Source organism: Bidens hawaiensis, unplaced genomic scaffold (genome assembly GCF_021521415.1).
Source record: "Bidens hawaiensis isolate Kalapana, Puna unplaced genomic scaffold, B.hawaiensis_p1.1 tig00001721_1, whole genome shotgun sequence".
NCBI lineage: Eukaryota > Viridiplantae > Streptophyta > Magnoliopsida > Asterales > Asteraceae > Bidens > Bidens hawaiensis.
Genome location: NW_027491098.1, coordinates 3160718 through 3182008, shown reverse-complemented (window position 1 = coordinate 3182008; position 21291 = coordinate 3160718). Strand labels below are relative to the sequence as shown.

Here is a 21291-nt window from a genome sequence, read left to right as displayed (position 1 = left end):
CTGCGGATCCCTAATCAGAGGATGACAAGATCAGAGGAATTCCAGCAGAAGTTTGAGCATGAAGAGGACGAGGATTAAAGAACTCATTACCTGGCCGAGTGGCGCTTAAAATCTCATGGCCTGACGGGTATACCTCTACGAACCTATCCGCAGTTTTCTCCAAAACGGGCAACTCGTTCTCATCGAGATCACGAGTACCCAACCGCGCTGGACCACCAGTCTCCCGCGGGTGCAAAAGCGACTGTAAGTCGTTCCCTTCTGAAATAAAAAGGATAACAATGTTAGAAGGACAACCCTAAACCAATACAAAAGACGGGGCATACCATAAGGAATATAGTTCAAACCGTATTTAAGAACGATGGGTATTTGCGGCGTCCCAGACCCGGCGTCCTTCCATAGGCGACTCATCCCAAGCATAACCATCCCAGATTCCGCGAAGCGATAAACAGGAGTCTGAATCTGGGAAATCTTGGTGAACCACTCCGTCTCCTGGTAATTGGAAGCCGGAAGATTAGGAAGTGCCCTCCCATTCTTGAACGACATCACGATGGGAACGACACGAGCGGAAAGGTAGATAAACTCATGTTTCCAAGAGCGAAGACTACGCTCAGTAGTACAGATCTTCAAACCCTTGATCCGAGTGACAAGGGTATACCAACCCTGGACGCACCTCCAGGTATAGAAGGTCATCAGGCGGTCGACTCAAGGCTCGATATCCAAAATACGGCACACCCATTCGAAATGGCGAACTTTAGCAATTGCCATTGGGTGCACCTCTATCAAATGAACACCGTGTTTCTCCAAAACACGGTATACGAACTTCGTTAATGGGAATCTTAGATTCCCATATATGAAGAACGAAGCGTAAACCCCTATCTTGCCCTTAGGGGCGTCGTATACCGTCTGGTTGGCCTCCGGAAACTCCGGCTCATAGGGCTCCAACATGAATTTCTTGACGATGTAATGGTATACATCGACAAAAAGAGTACACTGACACTCGCCAGCAGTACTCTTATCGTCCTTATCGGACGTTGACGTCGGGTTCTCAGGGAAAACGTCGGACTCTTCGACGTTAACCTCTGGGTCATGAGAAGAAGACATTTTTTAAATGTTAAGGATGAAAGAAAGCGGTTTCAGGAGAATGCTCGCCGGAAAAGATGAGAATTCGCCGGAAATCGCTTAAAAGAAAAAGAAGAGTGAAGTTAAGGTAATGGACGAAATACACCCTCTCCACCTTATATACTCATTGCAATGAATGCGATGAATTTAATGCGGATGAGAGAGAGCGTAGGAGCAATGACACGGCGACACGTGGATAAAGCAAGCTGGCAACAGATGTCAAAAGGGAGCGTGCCATAAAACTCGCGCCCACGCGCCTGAAAAAGCGTTCAGATTGACCGCATGCTGTCACATCGTCACAACTTCCTGAACATCCTGAAACCGTCAGAAGACGCCAACGTCCTCTCAGCCGTTTGGACTGTCCTTATCCTTTCACCAACCCTCCGAATTTTAAAAAGATTCAAAAATAAGAGGGAATATACCCCCTTACCTTGGAAAGCAAGAAACCATAAGACAAGTGCGGGTACAGTGTCAAGGCGAAACCCTTCACATACTTAGCACTTGCAGGGAATTGAAGCCAAGAAGATCGATCCTATGGGCCATACTTGCGGAAAGAGAAATAACACCCCCGCATGGCTGGAACGTTGAGAACTAGATTGTTTGAAGCTTCAAGGTGGAATTGGTTGTTTAACATAACTGATCACTATGTCTAAAACTACCAAAACCTCGTGGAGAATCTACACAAGTGAAACTCAACGCTCCCGACTTGCGAAGAGGTTACACACCTACCCGCATCATACCCAAAGATCAGGCAGAAAAGTCGGGAATTTTCTGCAAGTGACATTAGGAAAACTACGGGAAGAATCCCCACGGAGAACCTTAAAAAACGAAAACCCCTTTTAAAAGCCCCTTGCTTAAAGTCCAAAAGTTCCCCTCACTTATTAACAATTCATGAGAAGAACAATGGACTGGGGGGACTTGAAGAGGTAGGTTCCCGCAAAGCCCAGTTGGACCCACAACTCACCTTGAAGAGGTACGTCTACGCAAAGACCAACTGGATCCGCAGAACCCACCATGCTCAGAGAGATGAAGACCTTACACGCAGTAAGCCAGCTGTTCCCGCAGGAAAGCCTCCCTTGGTACAGTACCCTGCCTGTCCCCGAAGCTGTGGGTACAAGCCAAGAAGGAAGGCTACCCGCACTAACAGTAAGGCTACACGCATAAGGCACTAACTCTTATACTTCAGTAATGTCACCTGAAGAAGGAATGAGCAGGGCGGGAATATTCCCGCCCAAAAGAGCCAGTCCGTACGCTTCTAGAAGATCTTTTGTACTATACCTACCAAGGTATGGACAAATAGACAAGATCTGACAAAAGCAACCCATGAACCAATCACAGGGTGACAGCTCACTGACAATAGTACGAGGAGGAGCACGCTCCAGTACAAAATGTCACTATCAGCCGCTGCCTACCCACCAACTCCCATCGTGGCACGAATGTAGCCCATAGTTGGTGGAAAAGGAATATTATATACAGCTGGCCGTACCTGCTTGGAAACCTACCTTCGGCTATAAATACTCCAACACCCTGGAACGGTATCATCATCTTCTCTCTAGCTATTTCTCTCTATATACACTTATATTTAGAGCAACCTAGTCTGATTCTCACGCCGGAGGGCGGTCACAAGGAGGAACCCCTCCTTCTCAGTGACGAGCTTACGGTGTCTGTTTTGCAGGTTGAGAAGAATAGCCATTTTTGCTGGACCTAACCCTCGTGGGAAACATCTACTTAACCCCAAGGTTATCATTAATCTGTCGGGGTCACTTAGTGTTTCTTCACAATCTCTTACCATATGGCTTGTAGTTTTTCGAAAGTTTGAATCATTTTCCTTAACGGGCATGTGGTTTTTTGCTAGTTTGATTCCTTTTCCTTAACATGCATAATGCATGTGTTTTTGCATGTTTGGTTCGTGTTCCTTAACAGTCATCTAGATTTTACAGGGCCAGGGATCGTTTGCTTGGCTTGATTATCAATATCTCAAGTCAGCCTTGACATGATAGACAAATCAACCCTAAACAATGTGTTTATTAATCGGTTAGACATGACTCCCCAAATCCCAACTATTTTAATGTTAATCTTAAACAATGACTAACAAATTTTTATGCAAGCATTCTCATCTCTAGCACATGAAAAAGATCTTCAAAAGATGTCGAAAGATTCAAGTCAAAACCAATGCATCTGTTTTACTGCAACCACCCCAAAGACATATAACTGCCATTACACATTGAGCTTGCATTTGCTTCCAATCAACCTTTTATACCATTACTAATATAACTAACAAATCATCTTTTTCATTTGTATCCATCTACAACCAATACAATAGTTCAAGAGAGAGTATCACGTTTAATAAGAATATGTAACAATCTTGGACTAAAAAAAAGTTGAAAACACAGCCCGTTTGAACATATGCCCATCTTACAGTCGTTGCAAAACCAGTAGTCCACACTCAACTACCTGTTCAAGAAACATCAACCACAATAACATAATCAGCTTTGAATATTTGGCAAAAACTGATTCTTATTATCTGACAATCGAGAGTCAAAATGATTATAATTGATATAAAATGTGTAGCTAATTAGTAAAAAGTTTACCTGAATGAACTGTTAGTATATCAAATCAATCAAATTCCGACGGCTCTTCTGAATCAGACAAGGGCAAAAGCGTACAAACACCAAGAACGTGTCCATTAAGGCACACATAATATTCAATACAATCTTCATATGCACCCAATCGACAGCTGGCACTTTGTGGGATCATCTTAGCCTGCAGCATACTCCACAACTTCCCTTTGCAATAAGGGCAAAACTCTGTAGGGTGAAATTTAGCACCCCTTCTTATAAGCATCTTACGCACCTTCGATGTGGCAAATGACTTAAATACCCCTCTAAAAAAACCCACATCACCGTCTTCTCCTTGGTCTAAATGCTCACACGGGTCAGATACATACAAAACATCAGACCGACAGTTTGGTAACAGAAAGCTTTTCCCAGAAGTTCTAGAAAACCGAGTCCTGTAAGCAAAGTGACCAGGAATGTAAATCTTGTTAAACAGACCGTCTTTTTTGCAGCCCGAACAGTATATAAGAAGCTTCCCGAGTGCACTCCAATTTCCATCAACACTGTGGCTACCACTTGATTGAAGATCTTGCATCATTTTGGGGGCCCGTGTTCTACAAAACTCCTTCCAGAGAACTCGCTTCACAATATCATCAAACCATTTGCAGACACAGGAAAGTGCAGCAATTATTTTGGGATTCCAGTTTAAGTGTTGAAGAAGTAGAAAGATTACATCTTCACTTAAATGCCCTTTTGTGCACATACAGCTTGCAGAGTGTATGCATCGGTAGTGTTTGGTTATAATCATTGTCTGCACATGGTGAATAGTTGAGATACCATAAAACAATTAGATAATATAAACATATAACCTACCAGCAGAGTAAACAATATTCATCTATTGGTTTACAACAATAGATGAAACATATCCACATATATTTACACTCAAGTCACAAACATAATGCAATAATACAACAAATATTCAACAATGTTTGGTTCTGTATCGGTTAATTTAAAGCTCTGTTATAGACAGTTGCAGCATTAATTTAAATTTGAAACACATAATTATACAAGGTTCGGTTCAGTTTCAGTTAAAGTAGACAAACGAAGACACATTAACCATAACTGAATTGTCGTTTAACCATAGCCAAGCAATTTTGTCGGTTATGGTTGTTTGTTTATCATATCTTAATCATTCAAAATAAAAGTCGGCATAGAACAAATTCACATATATTTACATTCAAGTCACAAGCATAATGCAATAATTCAACAAACAGAACCATACTTCATAACGCAATAAAACAACAAACAGAATCATAATTCATGACATGATAGTCAACAATGTTCAGTTCAGTTCGGCCTCAGTTACTTTAAAGCTCAGTCATATACAGTTGCAGAATAAATTTAAATTTAAGAAAACACAAACATACAAGATTCGGTTCAGTTTCGATTAAAGTTGATTAATGAAATCACATTAACCATATTCACTTAACCATAACCGTTCAGTATTGTCAGCCATGATTAATTTCAGTTAAATTTTCTCGGTTGACGGTTCGGTTACAAATAAATGATCTATAATCTAAATATAAATAAACATGAAATTACGAAGAAACAGTACAATATCGAAGTTAAATACTTGCCATGCTCCTCACCTCAGCTCATATGAAGAAGAAACCCTAGCAAATCAAACCACCTGCAGAACAAATCAACAAAATTAGGGTTTTGGTAACACATTTCAAAAGTGATACTAACTTACTTACAAATAAACAATATCTCTTTTAACTAACGTAAAAACCTGCAAGTATCGAATCGTTAATTGAAAATCGAAACAAATTGTTACCTTATTATTAATATTATTGTTAGGGTTTGGTTGGAGTGAAGAATGGGGAAGTCGCAATGCAATTTGCGAATGAATACAAAAAAAATAATCGTATTATTAAAGGAAAGGTACTGATAGAGTGACATGCCGGTTATTTTGATGCGATCGGTGATATAGGGCTAGAGAGTACGTGGACGGTTGTGATTGAGTTGTCGGAATGTGTGGAAACACGCCAAGTCAGCTGGTAAGAGTTGATATCTGGAATGCGATTGGCAGTCAACAATTGGTTTCATCGTTGGTTGTTTTTGAATTTTTCGTTTTCTTTTTTTTTTTTTTGCTTTTATAAACTTTGATTTTCTCATGTTAGTGTGGAAATACAAGTACAGGTATCTTGATGAATTTAGATTGTCAAGTTGTAAAATTTACAAAATGCACTAAAGCAACGTTGACGAGTAATAATCAATTTGTAAACATTCAAGTTATTAGTAGTTAATCAAAGTTGGTTGTGACTCAATGGTAGAGCACTCACTTTACAAGTGAGAGGTAGAGGGATCAAACCTCACTACCACCAACTTATATGGGAGATATGAGGGATGACCCTGGCTTGCCAGGGTTCGAGTCCTGATCTCACCCGGTTTTACCGGCTCATCGCTGTCGTGCCGTTTAGCATGCGTGGGGGTCGGGTTTTATCCGGTGAATCCCTCAACAGGTGGACCGCTAGGGGCTCCGTCCGTCCGGACTATTGGCCGGCTCGGGCTACCTTTAGCCAATGGGGGCCGCGTACGGGATACCCGACATTACTTAGTTGGTCGTTCAAAAAAAAGTAGTTAATCATGTTTTTAAATACACACGTGTCTTAATTTTCTATACAAGTGATTTTCCTATAATTTGTCTTAATCCGTTAACATCTACAAAGACAATGCTATCAAAATGTCACGTATCGTATTTTGAAGCCCCTTGGTCGCAACTCGCAAGGAGACAGACTTTTCGCCTCACTTATGATTAGGGTCATTTGTTCAGTCTTGTCATACACTTATCAAGGAAACGGTCATAGTTCCCCACCAGTGATGCTCGTGTGTTCAAGCATATTGGAGCACGTACACTTTACAAATTGTTGAGGCTTTTCTCAGTGAGAACCAAGGCTAGCAGTAAACCCAAAAATTCAAAAACAAAGTCAAATAATTACAATCGTTAAACATTTGATACATCATAAAAGACCCTCAATGGTGATGGGGCACAATGAAATAAAAATCCTTGGATATTCGTGGCTTGAGTCACCCATATCTTTGCCTATTGGATTGTGTGTATTCTTAAGTTATGGAGACATAAGCTAATAAGAAAGGTTTCATTCTAGGGTGAACGACTCTTTAGCGAACAATGGGCCTGGCAATCAGCTTTTAGAAAAGTTGTAGGTGAAGAACTAAAGGTGGACTCTATGACGCCATATTACAATTATGTGGGTTTTATATTACTATAGTACTGAATTTTATACTGAGACAAGGATGTAAATATTGGATAACCGAAAAGAATAATTTTATTATAATAAGATAATAGTAATAAAGTATAATACGAAAATGAAAACGAGGCGAAGAAGATAACTTACAAAGAAAGTTGATAAAGTTGCTTGAATAAGATGACAAAAATAATGCATGATAATCAAGTTGCATAATACATGTCACTATGAGTTTTGTTAATATACTTTTACTTGTTTTGGCTAACTAAAATGACATGTTTCTTATGTTCCTGTATATGACTTTACGTGATTCAGTGATATAAAATGAATAATATTGATTGCTCTTTAACTTCAAAGTTATGCTTGCAAACTCCAAAGATTTGAGTATGGGGTGTTGAAAATTTTAGGACATCATAATAGAATAAAATTTGGTTAAAGTTTGTTAATGTTGGTGATACTAATTACTTTCCTAATCTCTTTAATTTTCCTTGCCTCCAAAACCTGATATGATTTAACCTTTTACCATTCTAAAACTTTTTAATTATTTATATACAGTATATATTATGTATATTTCTTTATCAGTTTTCTTTTGCAATCATTTAGATATCTATGTTAGTTCAATCTTATCACTTACAAAGTAAAAACAAAAAATGGTTACCAAAATTCTAGTGGACAGTCATGTATAATTGTAGAACAAGATGAGTTCATTGTCTCAACTTCTGGTAGAAGACGAGTCTTTACTCTTTACACTATTTTTTTTTTCTTTTTTAAAATTGAAAATTAAACTTTGTTTGTAGGCCGTGAAATAAATTGGGGCGCAGCCCACATTAAAGTCTTAAATAATAATAATAATAATTAAATAAAAAGGAAAAAGTAGAGGCTTTTTACTCAATCAGCTTTCATTTGAACATTATTGTTCAAACATCCGACAAGTTCTATTGCTGGTAATTGTGGAAAGTTGCCTTATCACTTTGACTTTTGACTTTACAAAAAAGCCACCATCATCAAACTTGTCTAGTTCTACCTTCCAGGTTTCCACAATGAATTGCTAACCTAACAAAACAAGTTTGGACAAACCACATATATTCTACAACAAAGGCCTACTACGGCGATAGATGCCTACCTACACATGATTTAACCACAACACGATTTAAGCCTTATAGAACATCTACCAAATTTGACCCAAATCTGTTTTGACACGTTACCGATTCTATGTTTCTAACCTGCCCGATTTACCAGGCTTACCAATAACCCATCCTCAGCATTGATTTCATTTGATCATGACAAAATTTAGTAAAAAAGAACACATAAAAAACCACATTAACATGTGTTTGATTTGATCATAACATTGTCACTTCATTTATTCATGCATAAGTTCAACCAAACGTAAAAAAGCATCCACTTAGCTCAGTTAAAACCAACACAAACAAGTCCTCGAACCATCCTATTTTCTTTCTTCTTATTTTTTATGTAAAACTCACACCACTATCATCAGGCTCTTAATCTAAAACTCTTTAACAGAACCTGAATTCTTGTGAAAGTCTTTTCAATTTGCATCAACCGGACAAAGGTTTACCATCTTGTAGCGAGATCACAGTTTCAAAAGCACCAACCAATGCCTTTACTTTACTCTTCCTGCTCTCAACAAGCTTACTTGCGGTTTCTTCTATCACATTATTCAACAAACCTTGTGCATCTTTCTTTTCTTGCTCAATTTGATGCTTCAAAACAACACTTTCAGGCCCATTCTTGGATTCATTTGCTTCTTCAACGTATTTCTTTTCAAAACTTCTTCTTGACGCACGCTGCTTATCTTCATTACCTTCCATTACTTTCCCTTTTGAGAATTTGAGCTGCCTAGGAATATCAATCTCAGACTGAACATCTAAAGTTTTGTTTTTATAAGTTTTTCTTGAAATATTTTGACCGGTTTCGTTACCATCAATAACCCTTCTTCTGAACTTGAGCCTTCTAGGAGTGTTATTCTCCGACTGAAGATCAAGAATCTTCCCTCTCCTAAACCTTAACTTTACGCCTTGTTCGTTTTTATCATCAGAAATTACCATTTTGCCCTTTCTTGGGATCTGCTGATTCCCGACTGAAGCCTTCATTTCACTAACATTAGCGGTTTCAGACCCGTCTTCTGAAACTTCGGCTTCTTCATCATCAGTGTAATCAGACTCGTTTTCTAGAACCTCGTCATCATAAAAGGACTCAGAGCTTTCAGACACTGGAGGCGCGATTAAAGCTTCTTCTTCTAAAACTTCTTTGTCTGAACAAGATTTTGAGCTTTCAGCAACTGCTAAATCTTCTAGAACTTCTTTATCTGAAAAAAGTTCAGAACTTTCATGAACCGGATGGATGATTGGCAACTCATCGGCAACATTTTTGTCCGAGGAAGAATCAGAACTATTGCAAACCGGAGTGTTAACCAATTTCGTTGACAATTGCATAAAGTCAAACTCCATGGTCTCAGGTTTGACCTCTTCTTCTACAACATTTTTGTCTGAAAAAGAATCAGAACTATTGCAAACCGGAGGGTTGATCAATCCCGTTGACGATTGCGTAAAGTCAAACTCCATGGTCTCAGGTTTAACCTCTTTTTCTACAACATTCTTGTCAGCAATTGTTTCTTTAGGCTTGGTTTTTTGCATCCTGTTTTGAATCTTTTGATCCTTCAAAGGTGTGACCTTTTTAACAACACGAGGTTTTTCCGCCTTCAAACTTGCAGCTCTATTTAAAGAAGCTTTAGTGGACTGTGATCCATTTGGTGTAACCTTCGCAACAACCTTCTTAATGGTCCCAGTGTTAATGGTCTTGACAGTTTTAATGTCTTTCTTCTTAATCTCACCAACCGTTTTAACCTCATTCTTCGTTGTTTTCCCGTTTGTTGATGATAAACTCGGTTTATTAACTTGCGGTTTCTTTGATGACGATATAAACAAAACATCCTTTTTGGATACCTTAACGGGTTCAACACGTGCTTGGATTTCAATTTTTGTAGAAGGTTTCTTTTTCTCTAGTGGAACTACAGTTTTCGGAACAACTTTATCTTTCTCAACAGTTGTGGTTGTTTTAAACTTTATAGGGATTGTTGACTTTGAGTGTTCATGTTTGTTACCAAATTTACAGAAATCATGACACGAACCAGTTGAAGCTCTGAGATAATTAGGAACGGTATTACCTTCTTCCCGGGAACTCTTTTGAGAAGTCGTTATACCGATGGAGTGGCGCCTGGTTTTTCTGCCAGCGAGATTTGGACCGCCACCGGAAGTAATGGATATGGATTTCTTTCTATGGATTCCGGTTTCCGGGATTTTCTCGAGTAGGGGATTCATTAAAACTTAAGTTATGATTGCAGAAATTGATGACCTGGAAATGAGTGATGATGATGTTATATGATTATAATGATTATTACTAAATAACAGAAATCAAAGTTGGATCAGAATTCATAAACAAAACAAAAGAAATAATAATAATAATAATAATAATGATTCCTACCACCCACATATGAATGAACTTCAAATTATAACTATAATAAAAACTCATATGAATCGACGAACAATTGAACAAACACTTACAATAATACCTAATAATATTTGAATGTAATGATCGGTGGATTGAAAGGAAGTGATTCGATTACTAACACAAGAAACCCTATACAATATTATTATGATTATGATGATAAAGCGATTGATTAAAAAGGAATGAAACTGCATTTCATTTGATTTAATCCCTAAACTCAAGATAATAAAAAGAATAATAATAACAATACCTAAAAAGGATGAAACTGAAGAATTTGGTAAATGTTTTGATGGAATTAGGTTAAGAGCATCATAATAATAAATGGCATTAAATTGAGGGGAATTTGATGGTAGAAGCAACGTATGGAATTAAAAGAAAGAAAGAGTGGGTTTGTGTTTGTTTGTTGATAAAACAAAGAGAAGAGAAGAGAAGAGAAGAGAAGAGAAGAGAGATGAGGTGGCGGGGAAAGGAAGGAATGAATGAATCAAATGTATGTATGTATGTATGTATGTGCATACGAAACGTGGGTGGGTCTCATTTATCACTTCTCGTTATCAAAATCTCGGGTTTATAACTCAACTTATCGGGTCACTCTCATCCACCCATTTTCTCTCAATACAAAGTATATTGTAATCTCGATTGTTTTAAAGGGATACAAGTAATTAATATCATATTTTCTTGCTAACATGACACATGAGTTTTCTTAAACACATAAAAACTAAAATGACTTAGAATCAAAACTTGTTGTGGTCACCCTAAGGACCATTGTACCTCCAGGGTGTCCTCCTCCTCCGTGCCCTTCCCCGGCCGTCCATGCCTCTCCTCATTCTGTCAATCTACATCGATCAACCTCACTTAATTACCCTTCGAAATACAGAACAAAAAAAGAAGCAGCCTTGAAATAAAAGTGTGAAATATGACTTGCATTGGGGAGGGGTGTTGCCATGTAGGTCAGGTGGCCAATGATGAAAATGGTGGTGGTAGAGGGGAAAATAGTCAACTTTTTAAGTGTTAGGGTTAATTTACAAACTAACTAAAGGATAGATGGAAAAAACAATTGTGGTTTCTTTCTTTTAAGAAAATTTAGGCTAAAGTTCAAAATTATTATAAATGGGACAAAGTTTAAAATTGTGTGTATTATAATGACATTGAAATGGGCAACGAACATAACTAGTATACTACAATATAGAATATGTATAAAAATAAAGTGTTATGGGACTAGATGTTATCACAACAATGAAGTTGCAATATGCTCGAGGGTTCATGGTGATCACTATTGAACATTTTACCTTCAGATAGTCAATCTGTATACTTTAACCTAAGCACCTCAACTTTCGAGTTACCTTAGCATGGTATCATTGCTCATAGATGAGAGTATGAGACTTGGTGCATGCATAGTTTCCTTTTAAACTTCGAATGTCTAGCTCTTTAAAAAAAGTATTATCTTAATATGTTAATTGGTAATATCTATAAACTCTTGTAACTTGTAAGTGGTCGGCTGATGCGTTCAAACTTCTAGTCAACATGCAAATTTGTTGGTGGATACATTTCTTAGCAAAACAAAGTACTTCAGCTGTTAGACTTGGATCCTAGAAAACATATAGTTGTTGGTTTTTTTTATAAAGACTTAGAAGACTTGTGTTGAACACAAATCCTAAGCCACCATCTCATGCTTATTATTTCCTTTTCTTTCAGTTGTAACCAGCATCACAATTATTTCTTCTCCATATTGTAGTTTACTACTAATTATTTTTAATATTAATTTTTCGGATGGTTTCCTACAAATTTTTATATAAAACACTCACATACGTAAGCATCAAATTATTAACAACCCAATCTACATGTTGAGATGGATCATGGAATTAATTTCTATGCCTATATGATATCCAAGACAACAAATAATATACAAATTTTGTAAATAAAAGCAATTATATACACTTTTGTTATCTAGTCTCTTGAGGAAATAAGTGATGACAATGATAAAATAGTCGGATTGGATTGTGAGAGGAAGTGATAATGTGGTCGCCCAAAAGATAAAATAGTCGAATGATTGTTTGAAGAGATAGATAAGATAATGAATATTTTGCACCTCCCGTTCATAAATAATCAATATCAATATTTTCAATATCTAGACAAAAGAACACGTGTCAACCTAGGTAAATAATTAATTAATTTTGACGATAACATAGCAAAATATCGTGAGAAATTGAAAGTCGGTTGTTGTAGCAAACTCCTTTCTTGTTTCCCTTGGGAAGTATGTGGATTCCACAACCGACCATTCATAAAATAATTCTTTTATTCTATTTTTTACACTTTCTTATATAAAATCCCTCAATAGATTTGATCGAATATATACAACTCTATATGCAAATTACAAAAATAGTCACTAGGGCTTGAAATATAAACTTCACACATTCTTGGATGCTTATTCTAGAGGCTATCAAATATCAATGGTGTTGTGTTAACGGGTTAACAAGTTAAACTATGTATATACAAGTCATGTACAAATGAATTTCGGCCTCTAGTTTGTAACATAGGTAACTTCTTTTTATGATTCTGGTAAGCATATCTAACCAGATGAAACTTTTGTTCAGAGTAAGCTTCAAATATACGAAATAATCAGAGTTGGTTTATCGGGCCACAACTCGAGAACGTGATTAGAATTTCTTTTCTCGTGTATAGCCAAAACCAAATTCATTTCAATATAGATATAAGGCCTAGCGGAAGGGTAAAAAATAACATTACTTTTACATGGTTTAAGAAATAAAAGTAATGTTAAGCATTTGTACATAATCCAAGGACGATTTTCATAATCTACCAGATAACTAATTTATGAACAAATATATTTTATAAAGAAATACGTGAAATTTGGATCTTGGGCCGTTATGCCCCACCTCGGTTGTAGTTTTCTTCAACAACTATTTTTTTATATTTTGGTGCCTAGGAAGTAACACATTCAAGGAATCAAGGTAACAATATTTTAATGGAAGTTTATCAATACATATAATACATAAAAAGTCAGAACAAGTTAAAAAACAAGAAAATGACAATACTAAATGCTAATTCGGAATCTCTGAAATCACCGTTATCACCTCGCCATCGTTCTCGTTGTCATTCATCTATGTATATATATCAACACTTTAATGTTCTAAATAATCCAAATGGTTATCTCGTGAAATAAGTGGTTATCTCGAATTGTGAAAAACCAGATAATCACTTCATAAGTAAGATTAACCACTTATTTCACGAAATAACTATATGGATTAAAATATAAAGGGTGTGAACAAGTAAATTATGAATTTACCTTAGAATATCCATCTTCTAAAAAATCTTGGTTTTCCACATATAAAATTTTCAAGACCTTATTGGTACTGTAGTTAGTATTGTTTCTTGCGTTCTCATTTTTTTACAAATTAGTATTATTTTTACGTTCTCATGTTAAGATTAAAATGCACATAAACATTCCTCACTTTAAATAATCACCTTTTATTACCAAAGAACCTTATATTTGTGTATTTCTTTTTCAACTCAGTGGGTGTTTGGGATTGTTTATTTTTTTTGCCTTTTGCTTTTTGGAGAGGCAAAATGTCCAAAATGCCCCTCCAAAAGCACCAATTATGCTCCTCAAAAAGCACCAAATTGGTGCTTTTGGAGGGGCATTTTGGACATTTTGCCTCTCCAAAAAGCAAAAAGCAAAAAAAAAAATAAGCAACCCCAAACATGCCAATATTAGGAGTATAACGAGTATTTTGTCATTGACATGATATATAATGTAAAATAAATTAATAAAAGAAACATGTGTAATATATGAAGGATGAAAATTAAGGGGCTTGTAGGAATTTAATGTTAAGTCGATGAATTTCTTTAAGTTATGATTACCTATTTTTTCAAATTACAAAGGCCGGACATCTGGGATCACCATTCTGCCCAAAGAATAAATGTGATGACCCGTCCCAACAACCTACGGAGAAAGCACACGACTGGGCAAACTCTCTGGTTCAATCCGGAACATAATGCTCCAGGCGAGACTCGAACCGACAACCTCCGATAAGAAAAGTCATGCTATACAAAGAAGTTCCATTATATTTTTTCTTATAAATAATTAACTAAATGCCTACACTAGATCAATTATGAAAATCTAAAACTTAAAACATCATTTATAGGTTAGCTTTTAACCCAACCAATCCGAAAACTTAAGTACGAGCATACATCGTCATTAGCATCAACTTTAAACATTTGTAACACACACACAGAAACACAGAAGTCATCTGAAGTATTTTTCAATTAATATCACAAAATTTGACAAAAAAATATGTTAAACTTTTAGCGGGTGAATCGAGAACACGAACACAAGATTTGATCAACACACGATCGACTCTTTTATTAAGAAAACGACTAATGAGAAAAACTTAATAATTGTGATACAATGTATGGCTTATATAGAGCCCATACATGACTAATCCTATACTAACTCAAATACACAATTTGAATCTAAAACAAATAGGATTAAATAAAATAAGACTAGGTTATCCTATAATAATAAACTAATTATTATATTAATTACTCTCCAAGATTTTAGGAGCCTTCAATATGGTTTGGTGTTGAACACGTTTAACACTCCCTCTCAACACCAAACTTCTTCTAATCGTGACACACGCGAAGCACTTCGACTCGAAACAACCTGCGACTCAACTCAACAGGTCACGTCTTCCGGCTTCGACTCAAGTGTTGAATTCCAACACTCCCTCTAGGTTCATACTTGGTAATTCCAAGGTCTTTTATGGTCCCGCAACACGTGTATCTCTTTAGACTTGATTTCTAGTCTCGCCACACGCCTTCACATGAAGTTGCGTCTTGGTTCGTTACTTCTTAATCTACACAAGATCTAGGACATATTCAACTCACCTCCAAACGGCCTTATCACATGCCTTGATCATCTTCGGTGGTCTCCTACGAACCCACTGTTCGTACAAACCGAAACCATCGAGCCCGCTGTCTTCTATTTTGACAGTCCCAAAACCATAACCATGTGACCAATTTTGCCACCGGTTCTAGCTCCGTAACTCATCCCTCGCTGTTGTTAAAAACATGAACCGTTTCTGCCACGCACGTTACAATTTGGTCTCGAAACCGGACCTCGAACATCTGATGTTGTTGTCTCGTTCAGACAGCCTGGAAACGCTACCACTCGGACTGTTGGGTCATCGATTCATCCCACTAAACTACACCGACACATAGAGATTTTAACATCCCGACACACGGTGATGACACATCAACGCGACTGGACACACGAAGTTTCAACCATCCCGACACACGGTGACGGCACTTCATCACTGAAACCTTCAACTCGATGAACACCTAAATAAAGTTGACACACAACCCTATTACACTCCGTTATACTGGCGTACCGAACCACCTTGTAATTCCCTCATCCCCAGTGGCCAGCCGCTACAAACCGCCGGTTGCCAAGAACTGATCTTGGTAAAATTCTTGCGCATGTTTGCTAAACTAATTAGCGACACTTTCTATTAAAACTAGAGACGTTTGATCGGATTCTTACTATGGATCAATTAAAACCAAACAAGAACAGTATGTTTGCTCAACCAAGCGGTTCTTTTCCGGTTATTAATTCGACTCACGAATACTTCTATCGGAAACTTACGGTGATCGGAACCTGGACACACCTTTGTTCGATAAAAAACTTACCATGATGGGTTCCGTTCCAAAAAAAATCAAACGTTGATTACCTTTGTCGTATAAACAGGAAGTAAAAGAATGGGTTGGACTCAATTTATTTGAACACTCCATATTACGGCTTGTTAACCCATGGCCAACCTCTTCACAATCAAGATTTACCACCATCATATTTCTTCTCTAACAGCCACGAACATATCGTCACCCTGTCGTCCCAAACGGTACTCCCGCACAACAACGATTGACCCGAAACACCTCACCGTCTTCGTCTATTGTTGTTGTTAGTCTCGCGGTTTCGAGTCGCGATATAAGCCAATTTTTCACGCGTGCCCTCCACCGACGGACACACTCGCCGGTGGAGGCTGCCCCGATCTTCAAAACGCTTCCCGATACGAGCCCTAGGCTCTGATACCACTTGTTAAACTTTTGGCAGGTGAATCAAAAACGCGAACACAAAATTTGATCAACACACTATCGACTCTTTTATTAAGAAAACGACTAACGAGAAAAACTTAATAATTGTGATACAATGTATGGCTTATATAGAGCCCATACATGACTAATCCTATACTAACTCAAATACACAATTTGAATCTAAAACAAATAGGATTAAATAAAATAAGACTAAGTTATCCTATAATAATAAACTAATTTTTATATTAATTACTCTCCAAGATTTTAGGAGCCTTCAATATGGTTTTGGTGTTGAACACGTTTAACAAAATATGCAAAACATATACTGACTTGATGCCAGAATCCTCAAACCCAAAGCAATATGCAAAATTTAATGTATGATTTTACATGTCATTATAACAACATTGCTCTGGAATTGAAAATTGCAGCTTTCATGAAACCCAAAACAATGACTTATGTAATAACTAATAAATATATTTCTTCTCACCAATTTCGTCTTTTAATCTCTATGAACCTCAATGTGTAGTATATCATCTTCAGCATTCTTTAATCTGCTACAAAGATCAGTAAAATTGTAAACTTTACCACATACTACAATACAAATGAATATTCTTGCCAATTATCATTGTTTTGGTATAAAAAGTTAAAAACCGACCTGCAAACAATGCGCTTGGACTTGATTCTCACAATATAACACACACGCATTTCTGCTGCTTCGCGTCACTTTTCACTTTCATTTCTGTTAAATGATAATAATACAAAAAAATCTTAAGAATGCTCCTTTAAGACATTTAACAAATAATCAGAAAATGTAAAAGATTTTAATAATTTTAAAGATGACGCTAACCTTTTTCTTGAGGCGGTTGACTAACAACAACATGCATGGTTGTAACACCACCAGGGACATCACACAAAGGATTCCTGCATTCTCCTACCGTTTTGCTGTTCTCTAATATTTTCCCGCTGCTAATTAATTTTATGTCTTTTACTGTTTTTGGAGCATTATTCTTCTCTGCAAAATCATTAAAAAGCATGATACTTTCATTAAGTCAATAACCACAAATTGATAACCAAGACAAAATTCAAGAAAACGGTTTTTGTTTATAGAAAAGGTTATATTTTCAAACGATGCAACATTGGCTTATAAGTTATATGAATTATTGTTGTACTAACCTTTGGGCCATTGAGAAAGAATACTTTCTTTCAATGATGCAACACTTGCACTCACCGGGAAGCTTTTAGGACCGATATCCGATCCATCAAGTAAACGAAACTTAATCTCCAACGAATCTTGCACACCAGACATATTCCAATATCAATAGATTATATCTTTTCAGTGTCTAAACACCCAAAATCTTCAATCCAATAGCTAAACAATCTTTAACAATTCCAATTAAATAACATAGAAGCTACAAAAACAAGATCTTGAGCTTGACATAAGACCTTCAATTTAAACCCTGAAAAGTTCCAAACTTTAATATCAGAAAACATTAATGTGTGTTTAGAAACTGCATAATCAATCAAAAGTCAACCACCAACCAAATAATATATCATCTACTCAAACCTTTATAAAAAATCAAGAATCAGTAAATTACCCTAATCAAAGAATAATAAAAATTATAAATTTATGATATGGGTATTTCATAAAATGAAAGAATTACTCTAATCTTTAACTGAATCAATCAAATTAATCATCCAAAACAGTCAACGCCCACTGCTAGACCAATAAATCAAGAAAACAAATTCCCACAAATTTATAATATGGGTAGTGTAATCCTTAAGTGGATCTTCAAAATTGATGAAGAACCACAAAATAATAATGATGAATCATATGCACATATGCTGAAAGAAAAGAAATAGATGGTGGCTTACCTGGATCAAGAAAGATTTTGATCCAAACCCAAGTGATGAATCTGGTGAAGAACAAGAACAGAGATTATTATTTATTTATGAATGAATTTGATTGAATATAAAAGTTACAAATGGAGAAAACAAGAGGAAGAAAGGAAATTGAAAAGGAAAAGTGGAAGGTTTGTATAAATAAATACTATTGAAAAAAGAATAGAATTAAATGTTAAGATGTGATATAAAAATGAGGACTAGAAATAAGGAAATGTGTTGTCAAATATGGCCACTACTTCCTTTGAATACTCTTCTTATCTACCGAATTCTATGGGCCAAGTTGACATCTTTTGTTCTTCAAAAATGGCTTTTTTTTCTAATTTATTTTTGGACTTTTGGGAAGCAGTCATCAAAGTAATATGTGACTGGTAAGCTTACCCGAAACAAGACGACACTTGTCCTTTTGTCTATCTATAGACATTTAGAAACCAAACTCATATGATGCCCGCTATTAAGCCATAATTATGTAATCATATTTAACACATAACGAGTCACTTTGTCACTATAAATATGAACTAAAAAGAAGTTTTTGTCCCGGCCAGTGTAACACAAGTCGACTTGGCAACCTCTTGGTGATTAAGCATAATATTAAACTATTCTCGAACCCATATTTATGATCAAACCCGGAACGAAAAGGTGATGAACAAGAATTATTGATCTAACAATCAATCGACACTTTTATTGAACATGAAAACCGCAAGCAAATACCAACGACCCAAACATGCCTATTTATAACCTAATCAAAGCTAAGCATGCTACTATGCTAGGACTTAAATAACTTAACTTGCAAAAAAAGAAAAATAAACCTACTAGACGACTAACATTTAAATTAATCAAAACCTTAGAAGATAATTCGAACACTTAATTAAAAACTAAACTTAATTAGTCTTGCATCTTTATCTCTCCAACTTTCTTTTAAACTTGTTTTAGGATTGACTTATAATATAGAAACCCCAAGATGCCCAACAATCTCCCAAAATAAAGACAACATAAAGGATAAACAAGAACAACATACAAAACTGAAGTGAAGCAAACAATATTCCCACCAAAAATTGTAAAACATATTAGTAGTTAAGAAAACTGGCAAACATAACTTGAAATATAGTTAACAGATCCTCCAAAATGCCTTAAAACACATAGATTATACATGGGTTTAGAAGATTCAAGTTTCGGTAAATACCTCCTCTGTTAATTCAGTTTAAAATTTTACAAATCATAAATGCTCCAAATCTAGTTATAAAGAAGCTATACAGTACAATGAAGTACGAAACTGAGTTGAAAACATAAGTAGACATATCTTATAGATCTCGAAGAATGAATTTTTACGTATACCTCGTCGATAATGAACCAAAATTGAACAAATTTAGGCTATATCGATGAAAAACCGAAAACTGAAGTTAAAGTGTGAGCGAAAGGATTTTAAAAAATTTTGGATCATTTCCTGATTTGTGCGTGTCATAACTTGAGCAAGGGCCAAGCTAATCTTCTCTATATCGATCCAATTTTATCGGATGTCCCCAAAGGGACAGTAAAGTTCACCAGTCTCCACTATTTCAAGCAGGTATAGTTTCATCTCTGAGTCGATGTGGGATGTACGTTGTCAAATTGCGCTTACTTGCTTAGCTGAATTTTATGTTTTTGAACTCATTCATACTTTATATAGTTATATAATCTGTACAATAATAAAATGTAGTTGGGTGGGTATATTCATGTAAACTGATACAGTTTAATTTGTATTTGTTTATTTCCAGTCTTCAAGATTTTCACTTTTCGTTCCGCTCCAATGTCCGATGAACCCCACAAACACGGAAGACCCGCTAAATAGTGATGTTCGATAATGCATGTAATCCAAAGGTTTGGTACGTTTCATTTTCCTTGGAACTATAGCAAAAGTAAACCACTAAATGACAATAGTTGTCATTTACAGCTGAGAACCTGTTTGGTTTCTCAAAACTAAAACTAACGTAAATGTCAACCTATATTATTAACAGAAACTGCTCAAAGAAACATTGCAGAACATTAAGCATTTGACCATTTCATCAATGTGTTCTAGTGGTTTGAAAAACAGTACAAGAACAATGATTTGAAAACAGTCATTTGTTTAAAGCTTTAAAAAATAATCAAAAAGATGGTTGTCCGATTGGAACTTTCCAGGAGGTTATGCGATCCTGATGGAGCTCCGACCTGTTATCCCTCCCACTGTCACAAGCGAGGAGTTTTCGATGCTCTGTGAAACCAGCCTTTAGCGGTGCCCCCTACTCTAGGAACCACGTGACCCAAGCCTTCGCTCGAGCCACATGACCCAACTTGCAACTTGGAATGGGCAAGCCAGCTAACGCACCAACAAGACCAACCAACCTGAGACTGTTCATCATCCAACCATCTTTAATACCCTCACTTGAGTTACAGGCAAGCGCTACCAAGCCCGGTGATTGTACTTCGGAAAGCGTGTCTTATAAATTGACCATGCATTGTGCAAATTGTTTCTACAAGCAATTTATAACAAAAATTTGCACTTGTATTTTTTCTGATACCAAGGCTCTAATACATTTATAAATTGCTTAACAAACATTCATGAAGATGCCTCATACTAACGGTATGAGATGACTTGTAATTATGCCAAGGCATGGCCTTTGGCTTGCCCATGGGCGCCTTGGCATGCCTTTGGTGGAAATGAGATGCCTAAACTTATTCTTTGCACGAGATACATGTTTGTTAAGCCGTGGCATTTATGTCGAACATTCTGGTATCAGAACTCTTTATAAATTTAAGAGGTTGTATATGAGATACCAGAATGAGATTCTGGTATCAGA

At 36.4% G+C, this 21291-nt stretch overlaps 2 protein-coding genes, 1 non-coding gene and 1 pseudogene across 9 annotated transcripts; all 4 read right to left on the bottom strand.

Annotated features, from left to right (window-relative positions):
* Positions 1–3390: 3390 nt before the first annotated feature.
* Positions 3391–5578, bottom strand: LOC143596275 (EID1-like F-box protein 2 pseudogene; annotated as a pseudogene). Of its 3 annotated transcripts, XR_013146676.1 has the most exons (4): positions 5512–5578; positions 5324–5364; positions 3711–4485; positions 3391–3573 (listed from the first exon to the last, which is right to left on the bottom strand). The product of XR_013146676.1 is annotated as an EID1-like F-box protein 2 pseudogene, transcript variant X1 (transcript). The 3 variants fall into 3 exon arrangements; XR_013146678.1 differs by lacking the exon at positions 3391–3573 and having other exon boundaries at positions 3634–4485; positions 5467–5563; XR_013146682.1 differs by lacking the exons at positions 3391–3573; positions 5324–5364; positions 5512–5578 and adding an exon at positions 5290–5309 and having other exon boundaries at positions 3634–4485.
* A 2824-nt stretch (positions 5579–8402) lies between these two features.
* LOC143596266 (uncharacterized) lies at positions 8403–10859 on the bottom strand. Its single transcript, XM_077075089.1, has 2 exons — positions 10719–10859; positions 8403–10315 (listed from the first exon to the last, which is right to left on the bottom strand). The coding sequence occupies exon 2, from the start codon at positions 10279–10281 to the stop codon at positions 8500–8502; it is 1782 nt and encodes a 593-aa protein (XP_076931204.1). The 5' UTR covers positions 10282–10315; positions 10719–10859; the 3' UTR covers positions 8403–8499.
* Positions 10860–16896: 6037 nt separating this feature from the next.
* Positions 16897–18648, bottom strand: LOC143595531 (membrane-anchored ubiquitin-fold protein 1-like). 4 transcript variants are annotated; one of them, XM_077074525.1, is made up of 5 exons: positions 18449–18648; positions 17750–18033; positions 17424–17588; positions 17232–17315; positions 16897–17127 (listed from the first exon to the last, which is right to left on the bottom strand). In XM_077074525.1, exons 2-4 carry the CDS (start codon positions 17880–17882, stop codon positions 17260–17262), a joined length of 354 nt encoding a protein of 117 aa, XP_076930640.1. In that variant the 5' UTR covers positions 17883–18033; positions 18449–18648; the 3' UTR covers positions 16897–17127; positions 17232–17259. The 4 variants fall into 4 exon arrangements, with proteins under 4 accessions (XP_076930640.1, XP_076930652.1, XP_076930647.1 ...); XM_077074537.1 differs by lacking the exon at positions 18449–18648 and having other exon boundaries at positions 16897–17120; positions 17228–17315; positions 17750–18269; XM_077074532.1 differs by lacking the exon at positions 18449–18648 and having other exon boundaries at positions 16897–17130; positions 17750–18268.
* A 1253-nt stretch (positions 18649–19901) lies between these two features.
* Positions 19902–20005, bottom strand: LOC143596769 (U6 spliceosomal RNA). The gene has a single exon (XR_013146777.1). It is a non-coding gene; the product is annotated as a U6 spliceosomal RNA (small nuclear RNA).
* Between the last annotated feature and the right edge of the window lie 1286 nt (positions 20006–21291).